The sequence below is a fragment of the Prionailurus viverrinus genome, chromosome C1 (genome assembly GCF_022837055.1).
Source record: "Prionailurus viverrinus isolate Anna chromosome C1, UM_Priviv_1.0, whole genome shotgun sequence".
Classification (NCBI taxonomy): domain Eukaryota; kingdom Metazoa; phylum Chordata; class Mammalia; order Carnivora; family Felidae; genus Prionailurus; species Prionailurus viverrinus.
Genome location: NC_062568.1, coordinates 173,899,007 through 173,920,960, shown reverse-complemented (window position 1 = coordinate 173,920,960; position 21,954 = coordinate 173,899,007). Strand labels below are relative to the sequence as shown.

General features: G+C 35.0%; 1 protein-coding gene and 1 pseudogene across 3 annotated transcripts in view; both read right to left on the bottom strand.

The window, feature by feature from the left end:
* The window catches only part of FAF1 (Fas associated factor 1), a 535,448-nt gene that overhangs the window by 309,587 nt on the left and 203,907 nt on the right, over positions 1-21,954 (bottom strand). For all 3 annotated transcript variants that reach the window (XM_047869343.1, XM_047869344.1, XM_047869345.1), the window contains one exon: positions 6,350-6,441. In XM_047869343.1, coding sequence (XP_047725299.1) covers positions 6,350-6,441 — 92 coding nt within the window. The remainder of the gene's footprint in view (positions 1-6,349; positions 6,442-21,954) is intronic.
* On the bottom strand, positions 13,056-13,303 carry LOC125171990 (cytochrome b-c1 complex subunit 7-like; annotated as a pseudogene).

Sequence of the window (21,954 nt, the reverse complement as noted above, 5' to 3'; positions counted from 1 at the left end):
CAATCAATGTGACACATCACCTTAACAAAAGAAAAGAATAAGAACCACATGATCCTTTCATTAGATGCAGAGAAAGCATTTGACAAAATACAGCATCCTTTCTTGATAAAAACCCTCAAGAAAGTAGGGATACAAGGATCATACCTCAAGATCATAAAAGCCATATTTGAACGACCCAATGCTAATCTCATCCTCCATGGGGAAAAAACTGAGAGCTTTCTCTCTAAGGTCAGGAACATGACAGGGAAGTACACTCTCACCACTGTTATTCAACATACTATTGGAAGTCTTAGCCTCAGCATCAGACAACAAAAGGAAATAAAAGGCATCCAGATTGACAAGGAGAATGTCACACTTTCACTCTTCACAGACCATATGATATTCTATGTGGAAAACCCAAAAGATTCCACCAAAAACTTGCCAGAACTGACCCATGAAATCAGCAAAGTTGCAAGATATAAAATCAATGCAAAGAAATCGGTTGCATTTCTATCCACCAATAATGAAACAACAGAAAGAGAAATTAAGGGAAAAATCCCATTTACAATTGCACCCAAAACCATAAAACATTTGGGAATAAACCTAACCAAAGAAGTGAAAAATCTATACACTGAAAACTGTAGAAAGCTTATGAGAGAAATTGAAGAAGACACAAAAAAATGGAAAAATATTCCATGCTTACGGATTGGAAGAACAAATATTGTTAAAATGTCGATACTACCCAAAGCAATATACATATTCAATGCAATCCCTATCAAAAAAACACCAGCATTCTTCAGAGCTGGAACAAACAATCCTAAAATGTGTATGGAACCAGAAAAGACCCCGAGGAGCCAAAACAATCCTGAAAAAGAAAACCAAAGCTGGAGGCATCACAATTCCGGATGTATTACAAAGCTGTAATCATCAAGACAGTATAGTACTGGCTCAAAAACAGACACTTAGACCAGTCAAACAGAATAGAGAACCCAGAAATGGACCCACAAATGTATGACCAACTAATCTTTGACAAGCAGGAACAAATATCCAATGGAATAAAGACAGTCTCTTTAGCACATGATGCTGGGAAGACTGGACAGCAACGTGAAGAATGAACCTGGACCACTTTCTTACACCACACACAAAAACAAACTCAAAATGGATGAAAGACCTAAACATAAGACAGGAAGCCATCAAAATCCTCAAGGAGAAAGCAGGCAAAAACCTCTTTGACCTTGGCTGCAGCAACTTCTTACTCAACACATCTCCAGAAGCAAGGTAAATAAAAGCAAAAATAAACTACTGGGAACTCATAAAAATAAAAAGCTTCTGCATGATGAAGGAAACAATCAGCAAAACTAAAAGGCAACCAAAAGAATGGGAGAAGATATTTGCAAATGACATATCAGATAAAGAGTTGGTATCCAAAATCTATAAAGAATTTATCAAACTCAATACTCAAAAAACAAATAATCTAGTGAAGAAATGGGCAAAAGACATGAATAGGCACTTTTCCAAAGAAGACATCCAGATGGCTATCAGACACATGAAAAAATGCCGAACACCACTCATCATCAAGGAAATGTAATTAAAAAAAAGGGGGGGGGGGGAATACAAATCAAAACCACAATAAGACACCACCTCACACCTGTCAGAATGACTAAAATTAACAATGCAGGCAATGACAGATGTTGGCAAGGATGTAGAGAAAGAAGATCTCTTTTGCACTGCTAGTGGGAATGCGAACTGGTGTAGCCACTGTGGAAAACGGTATGAAGTTCCTCAAAAAATTAAAAATAGAACTACCCTACATGCCAACAATTGCACTACTAGGTATTTATTCAAAGGATACAGGTGTGCTGTTTCGAAGGGTCACATCCACCCCAATGTTTATAGCAGCGCTATCAATAATGGCCATTGTTGGCTAAGAGAACAAGTGGGAAAGAGCCCATTGTGTGTTGTGTGTGTGTGTGTGTGTGTGAGTGTGTGTATGTATATACACAAAATGGCGTATTACTTGACAATCAAAAAGAATGAAATCCTGCCATGTGCAACAACGTGGATGGAAGTAGAGTGCATTATGCTAAGCAAAATTAGTCAGAGAAAGACAAATATCATATAATTTCACTCGTGTGGAATTTAAGATTCCAGATTGGCAAGGAGAATGTCAGATGAATATAAGGGAAGGGAAGAAAAATAATATAAAAACAAGGAGGGGGACAAAACATAAGGGAAGGGAAGAAAAATAATATAAAAACAAGGAGGGCGACAAAACATAAGAGACTCAAATATAGAGAATGAACTGAGGGTTGCTGGAGGGGTTGTGGGTGGGGGGAAGGGCTAAGTGGGCAAGGGGCATTAAGGAAGATACTTGTTGGGATGAGCACTAGGTGTTATATGTAGGGGATAAATCACAGGATTCTACTCTTATAATCATTATTGCACTACATGCTAACTAACTTGGATGTAAATTTAAAAAAATACATACATACTGCATGACATTAAAAAAAAAGAAGACAGCAATTCTAGACCAATAACCAAAAATTATCAGGAAATGAGGGGAAACACCTCAATAAGTAGGTGATGATCTTTTGACATCAAATTCAAAGCTGAAGATTTTTAGAGAAGGACTGATAAAGGTCTGGAAGTGGAAGTGAGGAGCAATAAGGACACATATTTTACCAGTTAGTCCACTGTTATGATGGCTGCTAAGGAAAAGCAATGAACACGGAGAAGGCTACAAAGAAACAATGTCCTCGGGAAGGCAGATTTCAGTCAGAGGAAGATGGTGGAGGGAGTGTGCAGGGAAGAAGTTGACAACAGAAGGAATTTTGCTAATAATAAAATTACTTCCACAGGGAATAACACAGGGTCCCAGGCATTGTAGAGGAAAAGGCTAGAGACAGATGGAGCTATGGAAATTTTAGTGAGGGATGATATGAGAATCTTAAACTCCTTGTAGTGACCAGCATAAACAGCAGGAAGAGATGTAATGAAATTAGTTGTGGTACAATCAAATAATAATGTCCAGGCTGAAAGTGTTGGAAAGCAAGGTGGAGTGCGATGTCTAGGAATCTCTCTTAATCCTACAGATGAAAGTAGAGACACATAGGGAGGCTGATCTTACCCAAGCATAGAATTCATTCTTGATCCCACTCCAAGAAGGTCCATCTTACTATAAGTATACAAGGACACTGGGATTTACTGTTGACTCATATTAGCTATCTGTTAAATAAATAAAAATACTTACCCTTACTGTTTGCAAAATACTCTGACATCTTCTATTCTATTTGGTTTTTTAATGTGGGCTATAACCCACTCATGTCACTTTACAACCCATTAATGGTTTGTAATGCATGGTCTGCAAAAATACTATATTAGGCAATTACTCATAAGTTTACAATCTGTACAGAAACCTTTATGTTCTGAATCTTTAAAATATGTGTAAGCCCTTTTGAAATTGATGTGTGACCTTTACAGAGCTAACATGCAAGCAAAACACATGCATACACAGGAAAGTTATTTTTACCTTTTCATCTTTCATTTTCTTACTTGGTGGATTACTGTAAATACTCTTACCATTTGGATGGTAACTACTACCTTTTGCTATGCTATCATCCATAGATTTTCCACTGAATCTTCCCTCTCAAACCACACATGGCATAATTAAATGGATACTTTTATTCATTCATTCCTTCATTCATTCCACAAACATCTGCTCAAGGTACTATGATGGAGAATGCTGGGATGGGAACCTAGTTTTATACAGAGGCCTGTTAGAGAAAGTAATGTTTAAACTGAGACTTGAAGGATGAAATAGAGGTACCCATATGAAGAATTGGGGATAAAGCATTCCAAGCAGTTAAAGGGACAGGTAAAGACATAAAGGGCTTGGGCCTATTAGAAGAATTAAAAGGCGGTTTCTATGGCTGCATCATGTAAAGTGAGGGTAAGGAAGGCTAAAGGTTGTAGAGGTGAACAGTGGGTAAATAATACAATGCCTTTTGAACCACGGTGAGTTTTATTTAAAGTGCAACAAAAAAACTATGCTTTAACAGCAGAGTTATATAATTCAATTTATGTTTTTAAAAGATCATTCTGGCTGCTATGTGGAGAATGTAAGGAAGAACTCAAGAAAAATGCTGGGAAAACAATGATGAAGCTATTGCATTGATCCAGGCATGAGATGCTAATGGCTTGGATTAGGCAGTGGAATAAAAATACTGAAATGTGACCACAGTTGAGGTATATTTTGGAGACAGATGTCATAGCACTTACCAAAGGACTGGGTGTTATTTGAAATGGGAAAAGACTGGATGCCCATATTTTTGTATTCATTAGTGGCTATACAGTGCTGCCATTTATTGGAGGGAAACTGATAGAGAAATGGCATGGGAAGAAAAACCAAGAGCCCCATTTTAAACATGTTAACTTAAAGATGCTAATAAGGTATGCAAGTACAAAAGTGAATTACCAATTTGGATAAATGAATTCACAACAGTATAACCTGGAAATATACATTCGGGAGCAAGCAGAAAATTAATGGCATAGGAATATCAGAAATCATCTTGGGAAAAGAGTATACAGAAACTGAAAATATTGTTGGTAACAAAAGACTATGTTCAAATATTAGAACAGATAGCTTTAAGAACATTTTCAAAATAATTGTCTTTCTCTTCATAAACTACTGAAAATGCCATGTACAACTGATTCATATCCATAGGCTTCCCAGTAAATGAACAGATAAATGATACAGCTATATAAACTAATGCATTTTCGTGTTTTATTTCTGCCAAGGTTGTTGATTTACTCAGGCAGCACTTCTTTTTATTTTATTTTTTAAATTTTTTTTTTTTTCAAAGTTTATTTATTTTTGGGACAGAGAGAGACAGAGCATGAACGGGGGAGGGGCAGAGAGAGGGAGACACAGAATCGGAAACAGGCTCCAGGCTCTGAGCCATCAGCCCAGAGCCTGACGCGGGGCTCAAACTCGCAGACCGCGAGATCGTGACCTGGCTGAAGTCGGACGCTTAACCGACTGCGCCACCCAGGCGCCCCAATATTTTTTTTAACCTGTTTCAATTACAACAGCCATATAGCACCCACCAGGGGTCAGCAAACTATGCCTATGGGACAAATCTAGGACATTGCCTCTTTGTATATGGCCTGTAAGTTAAGAATAATTTTTACATTTTTAAATGGTTGAAAATTTTAAAAAAGTATTTCATAGTATGTGAAATTATATAAAATTAAAATTTCTGCATCCATAAAGATTTATTGGAACACAGTAGCGCTTCACATTTTCACATATGGCCTGTGGCTCCTTTCACACTATGACACAGAATTGAGTAGCTGCAAGGGAGACTATATTGCCCACAAAGCCTAAAAGATTTACAACCTGTTTCTGTATAGAAAAAGGCTGCTGACCCCTAAAACAGTACATCACTAACTTAAACCTAAATCTATAAATACCTTGCTAATGTGAAATTCATGTAAATATCTTATTTAAATACTCAGAACATCTCCATATACCAAACGAACTCACATATAGATATTTACAAGCACAATGTCTACCAGAAGTCACTGACAAAGAACTGAACCAAAAATTGAAGATTCTATGTTTATGCCTAGATACTGAAATACCAAGTTAATAACTAGTATGAAAAGATTTGATAATTATTTCTACCTCAAACATCTAAAACTTTACAGTTAATTCATTTCCTTTCCATCTGTCCCCACTTTCTCTGGTCAAAGAAAAAGTGTATGAAATATTTAATACCTGAGGCTGCTGCTGGATCCTTAAGAATAGCAACTACTGCCTTATAATGGCAACACTTTATGAAAATTCTTAAAATACAATTCATTCCATGCACTTCCCACTATCCAAGTAAACAATGATTCTCACCATTTAAATTTTCCAAATTAAAAAAATTTGCTATTATCTCTGTTCTATTATCAATATTTGGCATATATATATACATTGTATGTGACTTCCTTCAGGTCAATAAGTAATTGTTTAGTACATTATTGTTCCAGGGTACTTAATGACACCCTATGAGGTTTGAGAAAAAAGTAAAGGCTCTCAAAAAGAATGCCAAACTAACTCCTATATAACAGTTAGAAATATGAAAAATATGCCATATACTGTTTTCAATTACATACCTAACTCATTCAAAACTACTGCTAGTTTATCATGAAAATGTTTTCACTTGAAAAACACTGTTTGCTGATTCTTTAAACTAAGTTACTATTTTACCAAAATCTACTTCTGTCATATATAATAAAAACTAATAAAAACCATTTTTTAATACATCATTTAGTCAATTGTATAACTTCATATTCTTTTATTTTAGGCAATTAAGAAACTCACACTGTCTTCCACATCTCCGGTCTTCCAGCCTTTTAACAGCATTTTAGACACAGGTATCTGAAGTTCATTTTCTAGAATCTGTTTAATCTCTCCTGTATAAATAAGAAAAGACTGAATATTACTAACAAAATAATGCAATCATCACTTGTCTATATCCAGGGCTAGCTTTAATATTAAGCATATGGTGCACAGTCAGTGACATTTCTCTGATGAATAAATAAGAAAAATTTCCATAGTCCAAACTTCAAATCTTGATCAAATAAAATGTCCCTTTGAAGAACTTAGGCTATAATATTAATTCTGATAAAAGACTCTACAATTAATTAACTAGTTAATTAACTGCATATCTTTTTAAAAGAAATAGTTATCAGTGATTGGGGGTAAATAATCTGTTTTAAACCAATCAATTGACAATACCACTAAATGCTCAGCATGTGGTAGGAATAGCAGGTAAAGCATAAAACTTGAGGTATTATAGAAGGAAAGCAGATTTTGGAATGAAGATTTGGATTAAAGTCTTATCTTGGAAAAAATAAAATATCCATTCTTAGGTTTTGCATCATAAAATGGGGAATAATATTGCTATTCTTAACTATTTCCAGGGCCCAAAGATAAAAAGAGATAACATCCACAAAAGCAACTGAAAAAATAAAGCTAATGTACATAATCTAGAAGAAAACTTAAATTGTTTTAAAGAGAAAGGCAACAGAATTTCAAAAAAGAAAAAAAAAATATGTTGGATAAATAGTCAGAGAAGGCTTTAATGAGAGAGAGAAAACTTAAACTCAGCCTGAAGGAGAGTTGGCTTATGAAAGAGAGCCAAACCAAAGGTTACTTTATTCAGTGAAGACAAAAGACTTAAAGATAAAAAGCAAAAATGAACATGATGCTAATGAAAAACAGTGAGGAATCAAAGTTTTCCCAGTGCCCCACAAATCATTTTTCAGGAATCAAGTCTACATGTAAATCAATCAGCTAATTTCTGGAACTATAGATTGTTGAATCAGAATGTACAAAGATTACATGTATTTAACTTTTATTAGGTTGGTGCTAGTCTATACTTTTAGGTTCAATCCCATTTGTAATAAGTGAATGAATACTGAAAGAACTGATTATGTCATATATTAAAAGAGGAAAAATAATTCCATGCTGATAAAGGAAAAAATGGTAGCCGGTGGGGGGTGGGGAGAGGAAGCTTATGCTACCCAAGTACTATAGAAACACAGTTGCCAAAGTAAGCAATGCTACAGTCAAAAACTTCATGGCCTTCGTGACATGGTTTTACTTCCCCAAAGAAAATTCCTATCTGGGCACTTTTGATTAGTGATTAAACATCACAATATATTTTACAAGCACAAACTTTATCAACCTTGGCCTTCAAAAACATCACTGCTGACAAAATATTGTTCTGTTTATGGAAATAGTAGAAAAATGAGCCATACTTTTTATATCAAATACATATAAACATTGTATTTTCGCTTGTGGTTAAGGTTGGTATTTCTAGAACAGTACTTGTCTGGAACTGGGCTTGTGCTCTTATAAGTCTGCCCAGTGCTTTCCTCTTAGAAACCGATCTTCACCTGACACCTTCCACTTAGACTCTTGGAGACACTCTTAGCATTCATAGCCTAAAAGAAGTTTCTTAAAGGAAAAACAAAAAGATTTTAAGTTGAAGACCCAGTTACTCTTTGCAGCATGCTTAGGTAACATATAAATAATTCCTGGTAGAAAGGAACAGAAAACAAAACCAGAATCTTGACAACAAACTTGAGTTCCTCATATTTTAAAAATTTATTCTCTGTTGGTCTCAATTTCTTCTGTGACATGGGGATAATTATACTATCAACCCTTCATTGGGGTCAAATCACGTAAAGGCATGGGAAATGTTTTGTATCAGTATGTACCCAATATACACAAGGGACTATAAAAATGTTAGTTATTTTGATTGTATTAACTAAGGTAATACACACATAAATGTTTAGCATAGTGCCTGGCCAGTATAGGTTGTCAATAGACAGTAGTTATTGTTTCAGGGATATCTGAAATAATTCAGGTCAATGAAGCACTAGAATGCAGCAAGTTTCAGAGGCAGTATTCATATATGGGTCTATCCATATATATGGGTCTATCCATATCTGATACCAAAGATCTTAACATAACATAGCACTGACACTATAGCACCCTGGTATGTTACCTGAAAAATGTGAAGATAATATAGATGTCATCAAGAACAGTCCACTGAATTTGCAAACTGATAGGAGCTACTACCCAAAATATATAAAGAGCTCACAATACAACAGCAACACACACAATTAAAAATGGGCCAAGGTCCTGAATAGATATTTTTCTAAAAAAGATATACAAATGGTCCATAGGTACACAAAAAGGTGCTCAAGGTCACAAATTATTAGGGAAACACAAGTCAAAACCACAGTGAGATATCACCTCATGTCTATTAGAATGGCTGTTATCAAATGCCAGCAAAAATGTGGAGAAAAGGACACCGTTGGTGGGACTATAAATTAGTACAACCACTATAGAAAGCAGCATGGAGGGTCCTCAAAAAATTAAAAATAGAACTATCATATGATCCAATAATATATCCAAAGGAAATAAAAACACTATGTCAAAGAGATATCTGCACCCTTATGTTCATAGCAGCATTATCTACAATGCTTCCAAAATATGGAATATCTTCCATATGGAATATCCAATATCTTCCAAAATATGGAAGCAACCTAAGTGTCCACTGACGGATCAATGGATAAAGAGGTTGTTATGCATATATACATTTCAATATTATTCAATCATTAAAAAAAGGAAGGAAATTCTGCCATTTTTGACAACATGGGACCTTGAAGGCATTATGCTAAGTCAAAGAAGTCAGACATAGAAAGACTAATAATACTGTATAACTCAACTACATGGGGAATCCAAAAAAAAAAGAAAAAGAAAAGAAAAGAAACTCAAAGGAAAAAGACCAGATTATAGTAACCAGAAGTAGGGAGTTGGGGAATGGGACAAAGGTGGTCAATGGCAGAACTTCCAGTTATTATACAAATAAGTACTAGGGATGTAATATATAACATGATGACTATAGTTAACATTACTGTATGCTACATTTTAAAGTTGTTAAGAGAGTAAATCCTACGAATTACTATCACAGAGAGAGAAAGCTTTTTTTTTTTATTTACATGAGATGATGAATGTTAACTAAACTCATAATGGTAATCATTTTGCAATATATGTAAGTCATTATGATGTACACCTTAAACTTATACAGTGTTGCTTATCAATTATATCTCAATAAAACTAGAAAAAGTGTTTTTTTAAAAAAAGCCACTGAATTCAATAGCATACTTTTCAAAACCCCAACTTAGATTATGATTTACATATAATAAAACTCACTCATGAGTTTTGATAAATATATACACCAATGCAACCACTGCCACAATTAAGATAAAGAACATTTCCTATATCACAAAAAGGTACTCATACTTCTTTGAAACAAAAACCTAACCCTACCCAACCATGGATCTTCTTCCTTCTTACTCTAAAGATGAGTTTTGTCTGTTATCTTTTATGTCTGGGTTCTTTTGCTCTGCATAATGTTTTTGATCTTCACCTATATTTCTGTGTGTACCAATAAAGTTCTTTTTCATTGTTTAGTAGTATTCTATTATATTGTAAGATAGGCAGCTTCTGAAATGGCTTTAATGCTCTCCACCTCATGGTATTCATGTCCTTTGTAATTCCCTCCCTGTGAGCATGGGCTGTACCAAGATACTTCTAATGAAGACAATATAATAATGGTGATGGGATGTGGACTTCTGAGATAGGTTACAAGACTACAGTTTCCATCTTCTTAGCACACTCTCTCTTGACCTTTACTCGTTCACTCTGATGAAACCAACTGTCTTGTTTTGAATTGGTATATGGAGAGACAAACATAATAAGGAAGGGAGAGAAGCCTCCAACCAAGAGTGAGTGAAGAGCTGAGTCTCTCAGTTCAACAGCCCACATGGAAATAAATCCTGTCAGCAACCACATTAGTAATCTCAAAAGTGTATACACTTCCCTAATTGAGCCTTGAGGTAACATACTAATTGCAGCCTTTGTTACACAGCAGCAAAGAAAATACATATGGACAGGAGCACAATGTTTATACATTCACCAGCTGATGACCATCTGGGTTGTTTCTGTTTTTTTTCCCTACTGCAAAAAAAAGCTACTATGAACTTATTGTGAAAACTCTTTTGTAAATATGTGTTGATTTTTCTTGAATAAATACCTAAGAATGGAATTGTTAGATTGTATGATCAACTTTATAAAAAACTGCCAAACTTTTCCAAAGTGATTATACCATCATGCACTCCTCCAAAGTTCCCGTTGCCACATATCACTATGAATAAGAACTTTCTTTTTGTATTTTAGCCTTTCCAGTGGGCGTGGTTTTGAACTGTGGCTTTAATTTATATTCCCTGAAGATTAATAATAACTAACAAAACTGAACACCTTTTTGTGTGCTTACTGGCTATTTGCATGTCTTCTACAAAGCGCTGAATAGATGTTTTATGAGTGGACCTTGCACTGTTCTTGATCTTAGGAGTCAAGAATTTAGCCTTTAATTATGAAGTATTACATTAGTTATATGTTCTTCATCAATGTGCTTTATGAGGTTGACAAAGTTTCTTTCTATTCTTATAGTTGTGAGTTTAGTTGTTTTGTTTTTTTAACAACATGAATGGGTATTAAATGCTTTTTCCTCCACCTACTGTAATGATCAGATAAATTTTCTCATTTATTGTTCTAATATGGTGGATTACAAGAATAAATTGTAAGCTGTTAAATAAGATTTGCTTTCCTGGATAAACTTACTTGACCATGAGGTATATTATATACGTATGTGTATATTTTATTACATTTTACTGAATTCAACTTGCAAATACTTTGTAAAGGATTTCTCCCTCTATAATTGTGAGAAATATTGGTCTGTAGCTTTCTTTTACAATAATGCCTTTGTCTGGTTTTGGTATTAGAATAATGCTGATTTCACAAAATGAATTAGAAAATATTTCATCCTTGATTTATGAATGATTACTAGTATTTCTTCCTTAAATATTAGATAGACTTTACCAGTGAAGCCATCTAATACCGGATTTTCTTTGTGGGAAGATTCTGATTGTCAATTCAATTTAAATAACTGATGTACATCTATTCAGATTTTATAATATTCTTCTGTCAGCTATAATTTGTACCTTTAATATAATTTTTATAGCTTCTTAAAGTCTGCCAAACATTAATTTACTGGCATAAATTTGTTCTTCATGTTGCCTTACAACCTATTTAATGTCTACAGGTTCCATTCATTTCCAATATGAATAACTTTGTGGGTCTTTTGTTCTTATTCGCAGTATCGAGTAAATTATCAATTTTATTCATCGCTCAAAAAACAGCTTGAAGTTTTATTTTTTGTTCATTCTTCTTCTATTTTCTGCTTTGTTAATGCCTGTGTGTATGTATCCACATATATAATTTGCTTCCTTCTATACTTACTTTGGATTTTATTTGCTCTTTAAAAAAAAACTTTAACAGCTTTATTATGATTGACATAAAATAAACTGCATATATTTAAAATCTACAATCTCACAAGTTTTGACAAATATATTCAAAAAGTAAAACTACCATCATAATCAAGATTGTAAATTTATCCATCACCCCTGCAAAGTTTTCTTATGCCACTTGGTAATTCGTCTTCACTATCCTAACTTCATCCCCAGAGAATTGAGGATTTTGATTTCTGTAACAATGGTTTATTGAGAATTATCTAGAATTTTACATAAATGAAATTGCAGAATATATACTTTTGAAATCTGGCTTCTTTCAGTCAAAGTAGTCTGAGCTTCTCTCACATTGTTGTGTGTAACAATAGTGCATTTCTTTTATTACTAAGCATAGGTATACCACAATGTTTACCCATCCACTGGCTTACGAGCATATGAGGTTTTCTACAGTTTGGTGCTTTTAGAAATAAATTGCCATGAACAATAATGTACATGTCTTGAAGGACATATGCTTTTTTTTCTCTTGGGTAAATACCTGAATGAAGAATGGTCAGTATATTTTTAAGTTTGTAGGAAACTGCCAAACTCCTTTCCAAATTGGTTTGTAATATGATGCCCTCAAATTTATTAATCTTTTCTTCTTCAATGTCTAATCTGTTAATCCCATCTGGTAAATTTTTCATCTCAGACATCATGGTCTTCATCTCCAGATTCTCAATTTGGATCATTTTTAACATTTCCAATGACTTATGATTTGAAATCTTTCATATCTTTTTATTTTTATAATTACAATAGACATTTAAAGTAATACATTTGTAGCTCAAATGGTTCTAATTGTATGCTTCATGTTTATCCAACTTCTTAAAAAATATTTGTAAGACAAATATTAGTCGGGTGGCTTAGTTGGGTGAGTGTGTGACTTCGGTTCAGGTCATGATCTCATGGTTCGAGCCCTGTGTCAGTGTCTGTGCTGACAACTCAGAGCCTGGAGCCTGCATTGGATTCTGTGTCTTCATCTCTCTCTGCCCCCACTCCTCCCCGTCCCCGCCCCCAACTAATGCTCTGTATCTCTCTCAAAAATAAATAAACATTAAAAAATTATATTTGGAAGACAGTTACAACCACAGATATCAATTCCATGATTATTTCCTTGCCCATTCTTCTCTCTCTTTTCTTTCCCAAATATTTCAGATACGATTCAAGGTAGAATTTATACTCTTCACATTTTGTCCAATGCTCTTTAGGCACAATCTGCTGCTTCATGGTCAGGTCCAATGCTCTCTTAATGTGAAACATCCTGTTGTTGTAAAAGTTCTCAGGAAGCCTTCTTATGGTCTCTTTCATATCATCATTCCCATATATTATGTCATCTTGCATTAGCCCCAGTTTATTGAACGCTGCCACAGGCTTGATGCTGCAATCACAGGCCTGCTGACAATTTTGAATTTTGTGGATTTTACCTTAATGGGTGCTGAATATTTTTTGTTCCTATAAATATTCTTAGGCTTTGTCTAGGATGCAGATAGTTAGTTAGAAACAGCTCTTGGGTCTTGATATTAAGATGTCAGTAGGTTTCATGTGAACAGTATATAATCTAAAGCTAATTATTCCCCATTACTGAGGCAAAAACCTTGAAGCCTTGAATACTCTATCCAAGCCTCGTAAATTATGGGATTTTCCAATATAGCTTGTGAGCAGACACTATTCCTGATAGTACTCCTTCTAAGCCTTTTGGGTGGTTTATTTAGCTGTTTTAGGAGTGAATGTAAATCCTGTTTCTGTAAGTAGAAGGAGAGGAGAGAACACTTCTTGGTGCAAATGGAACTAGTGGAACACTATTTCTTAGTTGAAATTGGTCATTGTTTTTAGAACTCTTTTGTAATTAAGCAATTGAACCATAAATTTCCCTCTCAATACCACTTTGTCAGCATCTAACAATTGTTGACACACCATTTTTCCATATTAATTTAGTTCAAAATATTTTCTAATTTCCTTTGTGATTCTTTCTTTGACCCATGATTTAAAAATATGTTGTTTAACTCCCAAATATATCAGGATTTTCTAGACTTTTGATTTCTATTTTCATTCCACTGTTTTCGGAAACACAGTTCACATGGTCTTTAAACTTTCAGTGATTTGTTTTATGGCTAAGTATATTTTCTGCCTTAATGAATGTACCAACTGCACATGAAAGAATATGTATTCTGCTATAATTATGAGGAATTTACACACTTCAAATAGGTCAAACTGGTTGATATGTTGTTCATATTTGCTGTCTGTTGTTCTGAACATTAGTATGAGAAAGGACTGCTATCATCTCCAACTATGAATGTGGATTTGTCCATTTCTCATTTCAGTTCTATCAGGTTTTGTTTCATATGCTTTCAAACTCTGTTATTAGACATGTCCACATTTATGATATTTTGGTCTTTGTGATGAGTTCCCATTTTCATCATGAAATGTCTCCATTTGGCCCTCATAATATTTCCTGCCCAGAAGTCTACTTCATTTAATATTAATTTAGTAACAATGTTATTAATAACATAATACTGATTACTGTTTTTACATATATATATTGTTTTCATATATATACTGTTTTCATATATTTATATTTCATATTTATATTCATATTTATACTGTTTTCATATATATATTTCAATATTATGCTTTATATTTAAAGTGGGTTTTGGGGTGCGCAGGTGGCTCAATCAGTTAAGCATCTGACTTTCGATTTCAGCTCAAGTACTGATTTCAGTCATGAGACAGAGCCCTGCATCAGGCTCCAAGCTGAGCCTGGAGCATGCTTGGGATTCTCTATCTCTCCTTTTCAAAATAAATGAATAAAAACTTTAAAAAATATATGAAGCGGTTTACTTGTACATATATCATTGGTTTTCCTTTTTTATCCATTCTCACAATCTCTACCTTCTAATAAGAATGTAAGCTAATTTATATTAATTGTAATTACTATACAGTCTTGTTTTCTATTCATCCTATTTTTTATCATCTATTTCTATCTTCATTTGAATTTATTATTTTTAGATATTCCATTGTATTTTAACCCTTGGCTTGATAACTATTATCTGTATTTCATTGTTTTAGTGATTGCTCTAGGGTTTATAATATGCATTTTTTTAAAAATTTTTTTTAACGTTTATTTATTTTTGAGACAGAGAGAGACAGAGCATGAACGGGGGAGGGTCAGAGAGAGGGAGACACAGAATCTGAAACAGGCTCCAGGCTCTGAGCTGTCAGCACAGAGCCCGACGCGGGGCTCGAACTCACAGACCGTGAGATCATGACCTGAGCCGAAGTCGGCCGCCTAACCGACTGAAATAATATGCATTTTTAATTTAATACAGTCTGCCTTCAAATAACATAGGACTTGTCTTACAACAGTACACTTATATTTCCACATACCTTTACTTCTACATAATTCATAAACCCCACAATATATTTTTAATCATTTAAAGAAATTAAAAATTAAAAAATTTTCGTATGTACCCACATATTTACAATTTCTGGTGTTCTTCATTTATTTGTATTAATCTAATTTTCTGTTATAATTTTCTTTCAGCCTAAGGACCTTCCATTAACATTTCTTGCAGCTTTTGTTTGTGAAAAATATATTTATTTTGTCTTCATTTTAGAAAGATATTTTTGTTGGATGTAGTATTCTAAGTTAACATTTTATTCCTTCAACACTTAAAAATATCTCTGATTGTCTTCTGGCTTGCATTGCTTCTGATAATAAGTCTGTAGTCATTATTTTTAAATCTCTTTCCTATATACAATGTGTCTTTTTTTCCTCACCTCTGATTAATATTTTTTGCAGTTTTATGCTTTTATTAACACAAATATGATGGGCACAAAGGCCGCCTATTCATTTTCTTCACTGTGCAGCCTGGCATTGGGATTGGTGACTCTGATAGACAGCTGGGCTACTCTTCCCAAAATGGCTTTGCAGTTCTTGGAGGAGACATTATGAGCAATCTCTGTACAGTAAGATTTGTTGCACATCAGCAGCACTTCAAGCTCCTTGACGTTGTGGATTAGGAATTTCCAGAAGCTGCTGGGCAGCATGTGCTTTGTTTTCTTGTTGCTCTCGTAACCATTGCAAGGCATCAAGACTAGCCCTTGAATCTTGTGCACCCCTATTGTCAATGCCTCTAGGTTTCCACCAGTTGCACTTAATTTTGACAGACCAGTCTGACTGTTGCTGGATGAACTTCTTGTACTACTGATTTTCAGCAATTTTATTATGATCTGTCTTGATATGGCTTCCTATGAGTTACTCCTACTTGGAGTTACTAAGTTTCTTACACCTGTCTGTAAGTTTACATTTTTCATTAAATTTGAGTAGTTTTGTGTTATTATTCTTTTAACATTTTTCCCTTTCTACTAGTCCCTCTAGTTCAGGAACTCTAATCATACATACATTAGACCACTCAATTTGTCCCCACTCAGGCTGCATTCTACCACCTCACTCCTGTAGTTTTGCTGTGTGTACTTCATTTTGCATTGCTTTTATTGTTATGTCTTCAAATTAATTGATCTTTTCTTCAACAGCATCTACCTCTTAATTCTTTTGAGTAAATTCTTTCTTAGTAGATCTTATACTTTAGAATCTCCATTTAGTCAATTTTCAGTATTTTTCATTTCTTTCCTCATTGCGTTCTTGATTTCCTTTAAACTTAAGAATAGTTAAAACAGCTGTTTTAAAATCTTCATCTGTTAATTCTATTATTTTTGCCATTTAAGGATTTTTATTTTCAAATTTTTCTCCAAGTTATGAGTCATACTTGGATACTTCTCATGTCTACTATTTTTGACTAAATGCCATTCATTATGAAAATTACATTAATGAGTATCTACATTTACTGGTTTGCCTTTAAAGAGCATGGAAGTTTATTCTAACAGGCCCTTAATTTTCATGCATATCAGACTGATCCTCTTTAGACTCCTTCACAACACTTTTTAGGGTGGATCTAAAGCAGCGATTCTCAAAAGTACAGTTCACAGATGCCTAGGACTGCTTGAGACTGATTGTACAAAAGTAATGCTAAGTAATATTCCTGCTACTTTATCACAAATCGAAGTAGTGGTGTTAAGCTGAACTACTAGTCCTTATATCCTTAACCACCAAATACTTGCATTAAAAAAAAAAGCCATGAAGTAACAAAAATGGTTACCTTTATTAAATCTCAGTGCATTTAAGTATTATGTGTGATGAAACTGGAATTACCCATAAAGCACTTCTGTTACATATTAAAGTATAATCATTGTTCTGAGGAAAAGGACTTGTTTATAATGTGAGATGAACTGTGTTTCTCACAGAAAACTATTTTTACTTGAATAAATGATATTACTTTATGTTATTCAGACTTGACATTTTCTTAAAAAGGAACAAAGTAAGCCTGTCAACCCAAGGGAAAAATCTGACATTTTTTGGTCAATGATAAAATTTGAGGCTTCAAACTAAATCCCAAATTTTTAAAAACTTTGTATATGTTATTATGAGCTTGATAACTTCCCCATACTTAAAATACTTTTCTGTGAGATTAGTGATGGTATTAACAAATTATTGGGGCACCTGGGTTGTTCAGTTGGTTAAGCAACCAACTCTTACTCATCTCAGGTCATAATCTCAGTTTGTAAGTTCTAACCCCATACCAGGCTCCATGCTGACAGTGTGGATGGAGCCTGCTTGAGATTCTCTCCCTCCCTCTCTCTCTGTGCCCCTCTCGTGCATACTCACTTTCTCTCCCAAAATAAATAAACTTTAAAAAAAAAGTGATTTACTGATATCATATAATGCAATTTGTCAATATTTCATTTATCTATATAACTAAGTGAACCAATATTTTCCAAATGACTATTTCATGGTATTAGAAAATCATGCAGTGAAAGTAAAGATATTCCAGTGAATTTTCATATAACAGAATACCACAATTTTGCTGATGTGGTTTCAGATTTTACATTGCAACTAGCCTTTAAGAAATGATCATTTACCAGTTTTGGTTGTAGTATCAAATGAGAATGTCAAATAAAACTATAAGAATATAGGGAAGAGTTAAGATGGCAGAGTAGTAAGGGGATCCTAGGCTTGTCTTGTACCTGAAACACAGCTAGATCAACATCAAACCATTTTGAACAACTTGGAAATTGATCTGAGGATTAACAGAACAATCTGCATAATTTGAGGGAGAGAATGCGGCAGGTACACCTGTCTGCAGAGGTGAACTGGGGGAGAGAAGAGCCATAGAATGAAAGAGAGAAGGGATCCATTTTTTCAAAGAAGAGAAAGAGGGGGAGACTGAGCAGAGCCTCCATTCACACAACAAAAACACTCCCCCTCAAAGTACCTAGAGAAAAAGAGTGAAAACATGTGCAGGGGACTGCACAAGAAAACTGTTTCCCAAAATAACTGATGGAGGTGGGGAGAAGCAGAGGGTTTCAATACTGCCAGTTTTTTATAAACAGCAGAACAAAGAGTCTGGTTTCCGAGGCTAGCGCCTAGTAGCACTCTGGCAAGAAAGCAGGGAGGACGCCCGGGAGTGGGCAGCACAGACTAAGGATCCCCTGGGTCTGGCAGGGAGAAGTGGTTACCCTGCTTGGAGCGCACATGGTAGAGGCAATACAGATCTCCACAGGCAAGACCTGGTAGGTGCCATAGAGCTACCCACTCACCTGTAATAGAAACAAAGGCGCTGGCTGTGTGTTGGGATTTACCTTAAATTCTGAGCCACTGCTGCTACATGGTCATGCAAACATTTTCTGGGACAAGCCAGTACCAGCCACAGTAAAGCAAGATCCTTCCCCAGAGGATCACCACAGGCTGAGCCATAGGGGTCTCTGAAGTGTTGGGTTGTGAAACACAGTTGCCTCTGGAGATAAAACTCTGGAGAGAGGTGCTGCCTGGCAGGTAGACAGCTCGAACATGGATGGGGGAAGGCAGGGAGCTGACGGAACTAGAGACACAGGAGGGGTGAATGATCACTAGTCTATGAGTCCAGAAACTTCCCTATTGGGGAGACTAAGAGAACAGGGTGAAGCCACTTTCACCATTAGCACAACACTGATCAACCCCAGTGAGCTAGCCAGAGCCACCAAGTGGAGAATGGAGCAGTTACACTAAGCCCTGCTCCTAGCACTCCACTAGGGCAAGTAAACCTGAGAATCAGAGCAGAAGACCTCCCCCAGAAGACCAGCACAAATCCCTTCCAGGCACTTAGTCTACTGATCATAAAGTGCTGTAAGTTTCAGCTCTAGGGAAAACCTGATTCATTTAGGGTTTTGTGGGGTTTTTTTGTATGTTCATTCGTTCTTTGGTTGTTTTTTTTTTTCTTCTATTTTGCTTGGTTTTTTCTTGGATACAGAAAGAGAACTTATTTACTTATTTATTTACTTAAATTTTTTTTTCTTTTCTCTTGTCTGTTTTATCTATCAAGCTACCCTTAACAAGCAGACCAAAACACACCTAGGATCTAGCTTCCTTTATTTGATTTTTTCTAATTTTTTAAACTTTTATTTCATTTTGTTACATTTTTCCTTCCTCCAAAATGACACGATGGATGAATTCACCGAAAGAAAGAAAGAAAGAAAGAAAGAAAGAAAGAAAGAAAGAAAGAAAGAAAGAAACCAGGAAGAAATGATGGTTAGGGATTTAATCAATACAGATATAACTAAGAGTCTGAACTGGAATTTAAAACAATGATTATAAGGATACTAACTGGGCTTAAAAAAAAGCATAGAAGACACCAGAGAATTCTTTTCTGCAAAGATAAAAGAACTAAAATCTAGTCAGGCCGAAATAAAAAAAGCTGTAAGTGAGATGCAAACCCAAATGGAGGTCACAAAAACCTCCAATGGATGAGGAAAAACCTCATCCAATATGGATGAGGCAGAGGAGCAAATTAGGGACATAAAAGATAAAATTATAGAAAATAATGAAGCTGAAAAGAAGAGGGAAATAAAATAGATCACAAAGGTAAATTCAGGGACCTCAGCAACTTATTAAAATGTTATAACATTTGTATGATAGGAATCCCCAGAAGATGAAGAAACAGAAAAGGGGGCAGAAAGCTTATGTGAACAAATTATAGCTGAAAACTTCCCTAATCTGAGGAAAGACACAGAGATCAAAATCCAAAAAGCAGAGAGAACTCTCATTAAATTCAACAAAAGCTGGCCATTGCCAAGACACATCATTGTCAAATTCACAAAATATACCAACAAGGAAAGAATCTTGAAAGCACTAAGGAAAAAAACTCCTTACTATAAGGGAAGACAAATCAGGTTTGCAGCAGATCTGTCCATAGAAAATTGGCAGGCCAGAAATGAGTGGCAGGATATATTCACCATGTTAAATTGGAAAAATATGCAGCCAAGAATAGTCTATCCAACAACGCTGTCATTCAGAATAGAAGGACAAAGAGTTTCACAGAAAAACAAAAACTAAAGCAGTCTGTGACTACTAACCTAGCCCTGCAAGAAACTTTAAGGGGGACACTTTGAGTGGAAAAAAAAACAAAAACAAAAAAACAAGAAAACAAAAACCATGACCAAAAGCAGAAAAACTAGAAAGGACCAGAGAGCATCACCAGAAACACCAACTCTATATGTAACACAATGGCACTAAATTCAATAACTTTCAATAATCACTCTGAATATAAATGAACTAAGTGCTCCAATCAAAAGATGTAGGGTATCAGAATGGATTTAAAAAAAAATAACAAGAGGGGCGCCTGGGTGGCTCAGTTGGTTAAGCGTCTGACTTCAGCTCAGGTCACAATCTCGCAGTCCGTGGGTTCGAGCCCCACGTCGGGCTCTGGGCTGATGGCTCGGAGCCTGGAGCCTGCTTCCGATTCTGTCTCCCTCTCTCTCTGCCCCTCCCCTGTTCATGCTCTGTCTCTCTCTGTCTCAAAAATAAATAAACGTTAAAAAAAATTAAAAAAAAAATAACAAGATCCATCTATAAGCTGCCTAGGAGAGACTCATTTTAGACCTAAAGACAGCTGCAGATTGAATGGACATCAAAAGAAAACCAGAGTAGCCATACTTAGACAAACTAGATTTTAAAACAAAGACTGTAACAAAAGATGAATACAGACATTATATCACAATTAAGGTGTTAGAATCAAGACGATTCTAACAATTATGAATATTTATGGCCCCAACTTGGAAGAACCCAAATGTATAAATGAATTAATAACAAACATAAAGAAACTCATTGATAATATCATAACAGGAGGGGACTTTAACACCCCACTTACAACAATGGACAGATCATCTAAGCAGAAAACCCTCAACAAGGAAACAATGGTGTTGAATGACACCATATTTAACATATATTCAGATTTAACATATATTCAGAACATTCAATTCTAAAGCAGCAGAATACACATTCTTTTCAAGTGCACATAGAACATTCTTCAGAATAGATCATCTACTGGGTCACAAATCAGTCCTCAGCTAGTACTAAAAGATCAATTATCATACCATGCATGTTTTCAGATCACAATGCTATAAAACTTCAAGTCAACCACAAGAAAAAATTTGGAAAGCCCTCAAATACATGGAGGTCAAAGAATAGCCTACTAAAGAATGAATGGATTAAGCAGAAAATTAAAGAAGAAATTAAAAAATAAATGAAAGCAAATGAAAATGAAAACACAATAGTCCAGACCTTTGGGGTGCAGCAAAGGCAGTGCTGAGAAGGAAGTATATTGCAATTCAGGCCTATTTCAAGAAACAAGAAAGGTCCCAAATACTCAATCTAACCTTATACTAAAGGAGCTAATAAAGTAACAGCAAATAAACCCTAAAGCCAGCAGAAAAAGGGAAATTATAGAGCAGATATAAACAATTTAGAAACAAAACTAATAGCTGGTTCTTTCAAAGAATTAACAAACCCCTAGTCACCCTTATCATAAAGAGATCACAACCAATACCAGAGAAATACAATTGTAAGACAATACTATGAAAAATTATATGCCAACAAACTGGGCAATTTGGAAGAAATGGACAAATTCCTAGAAA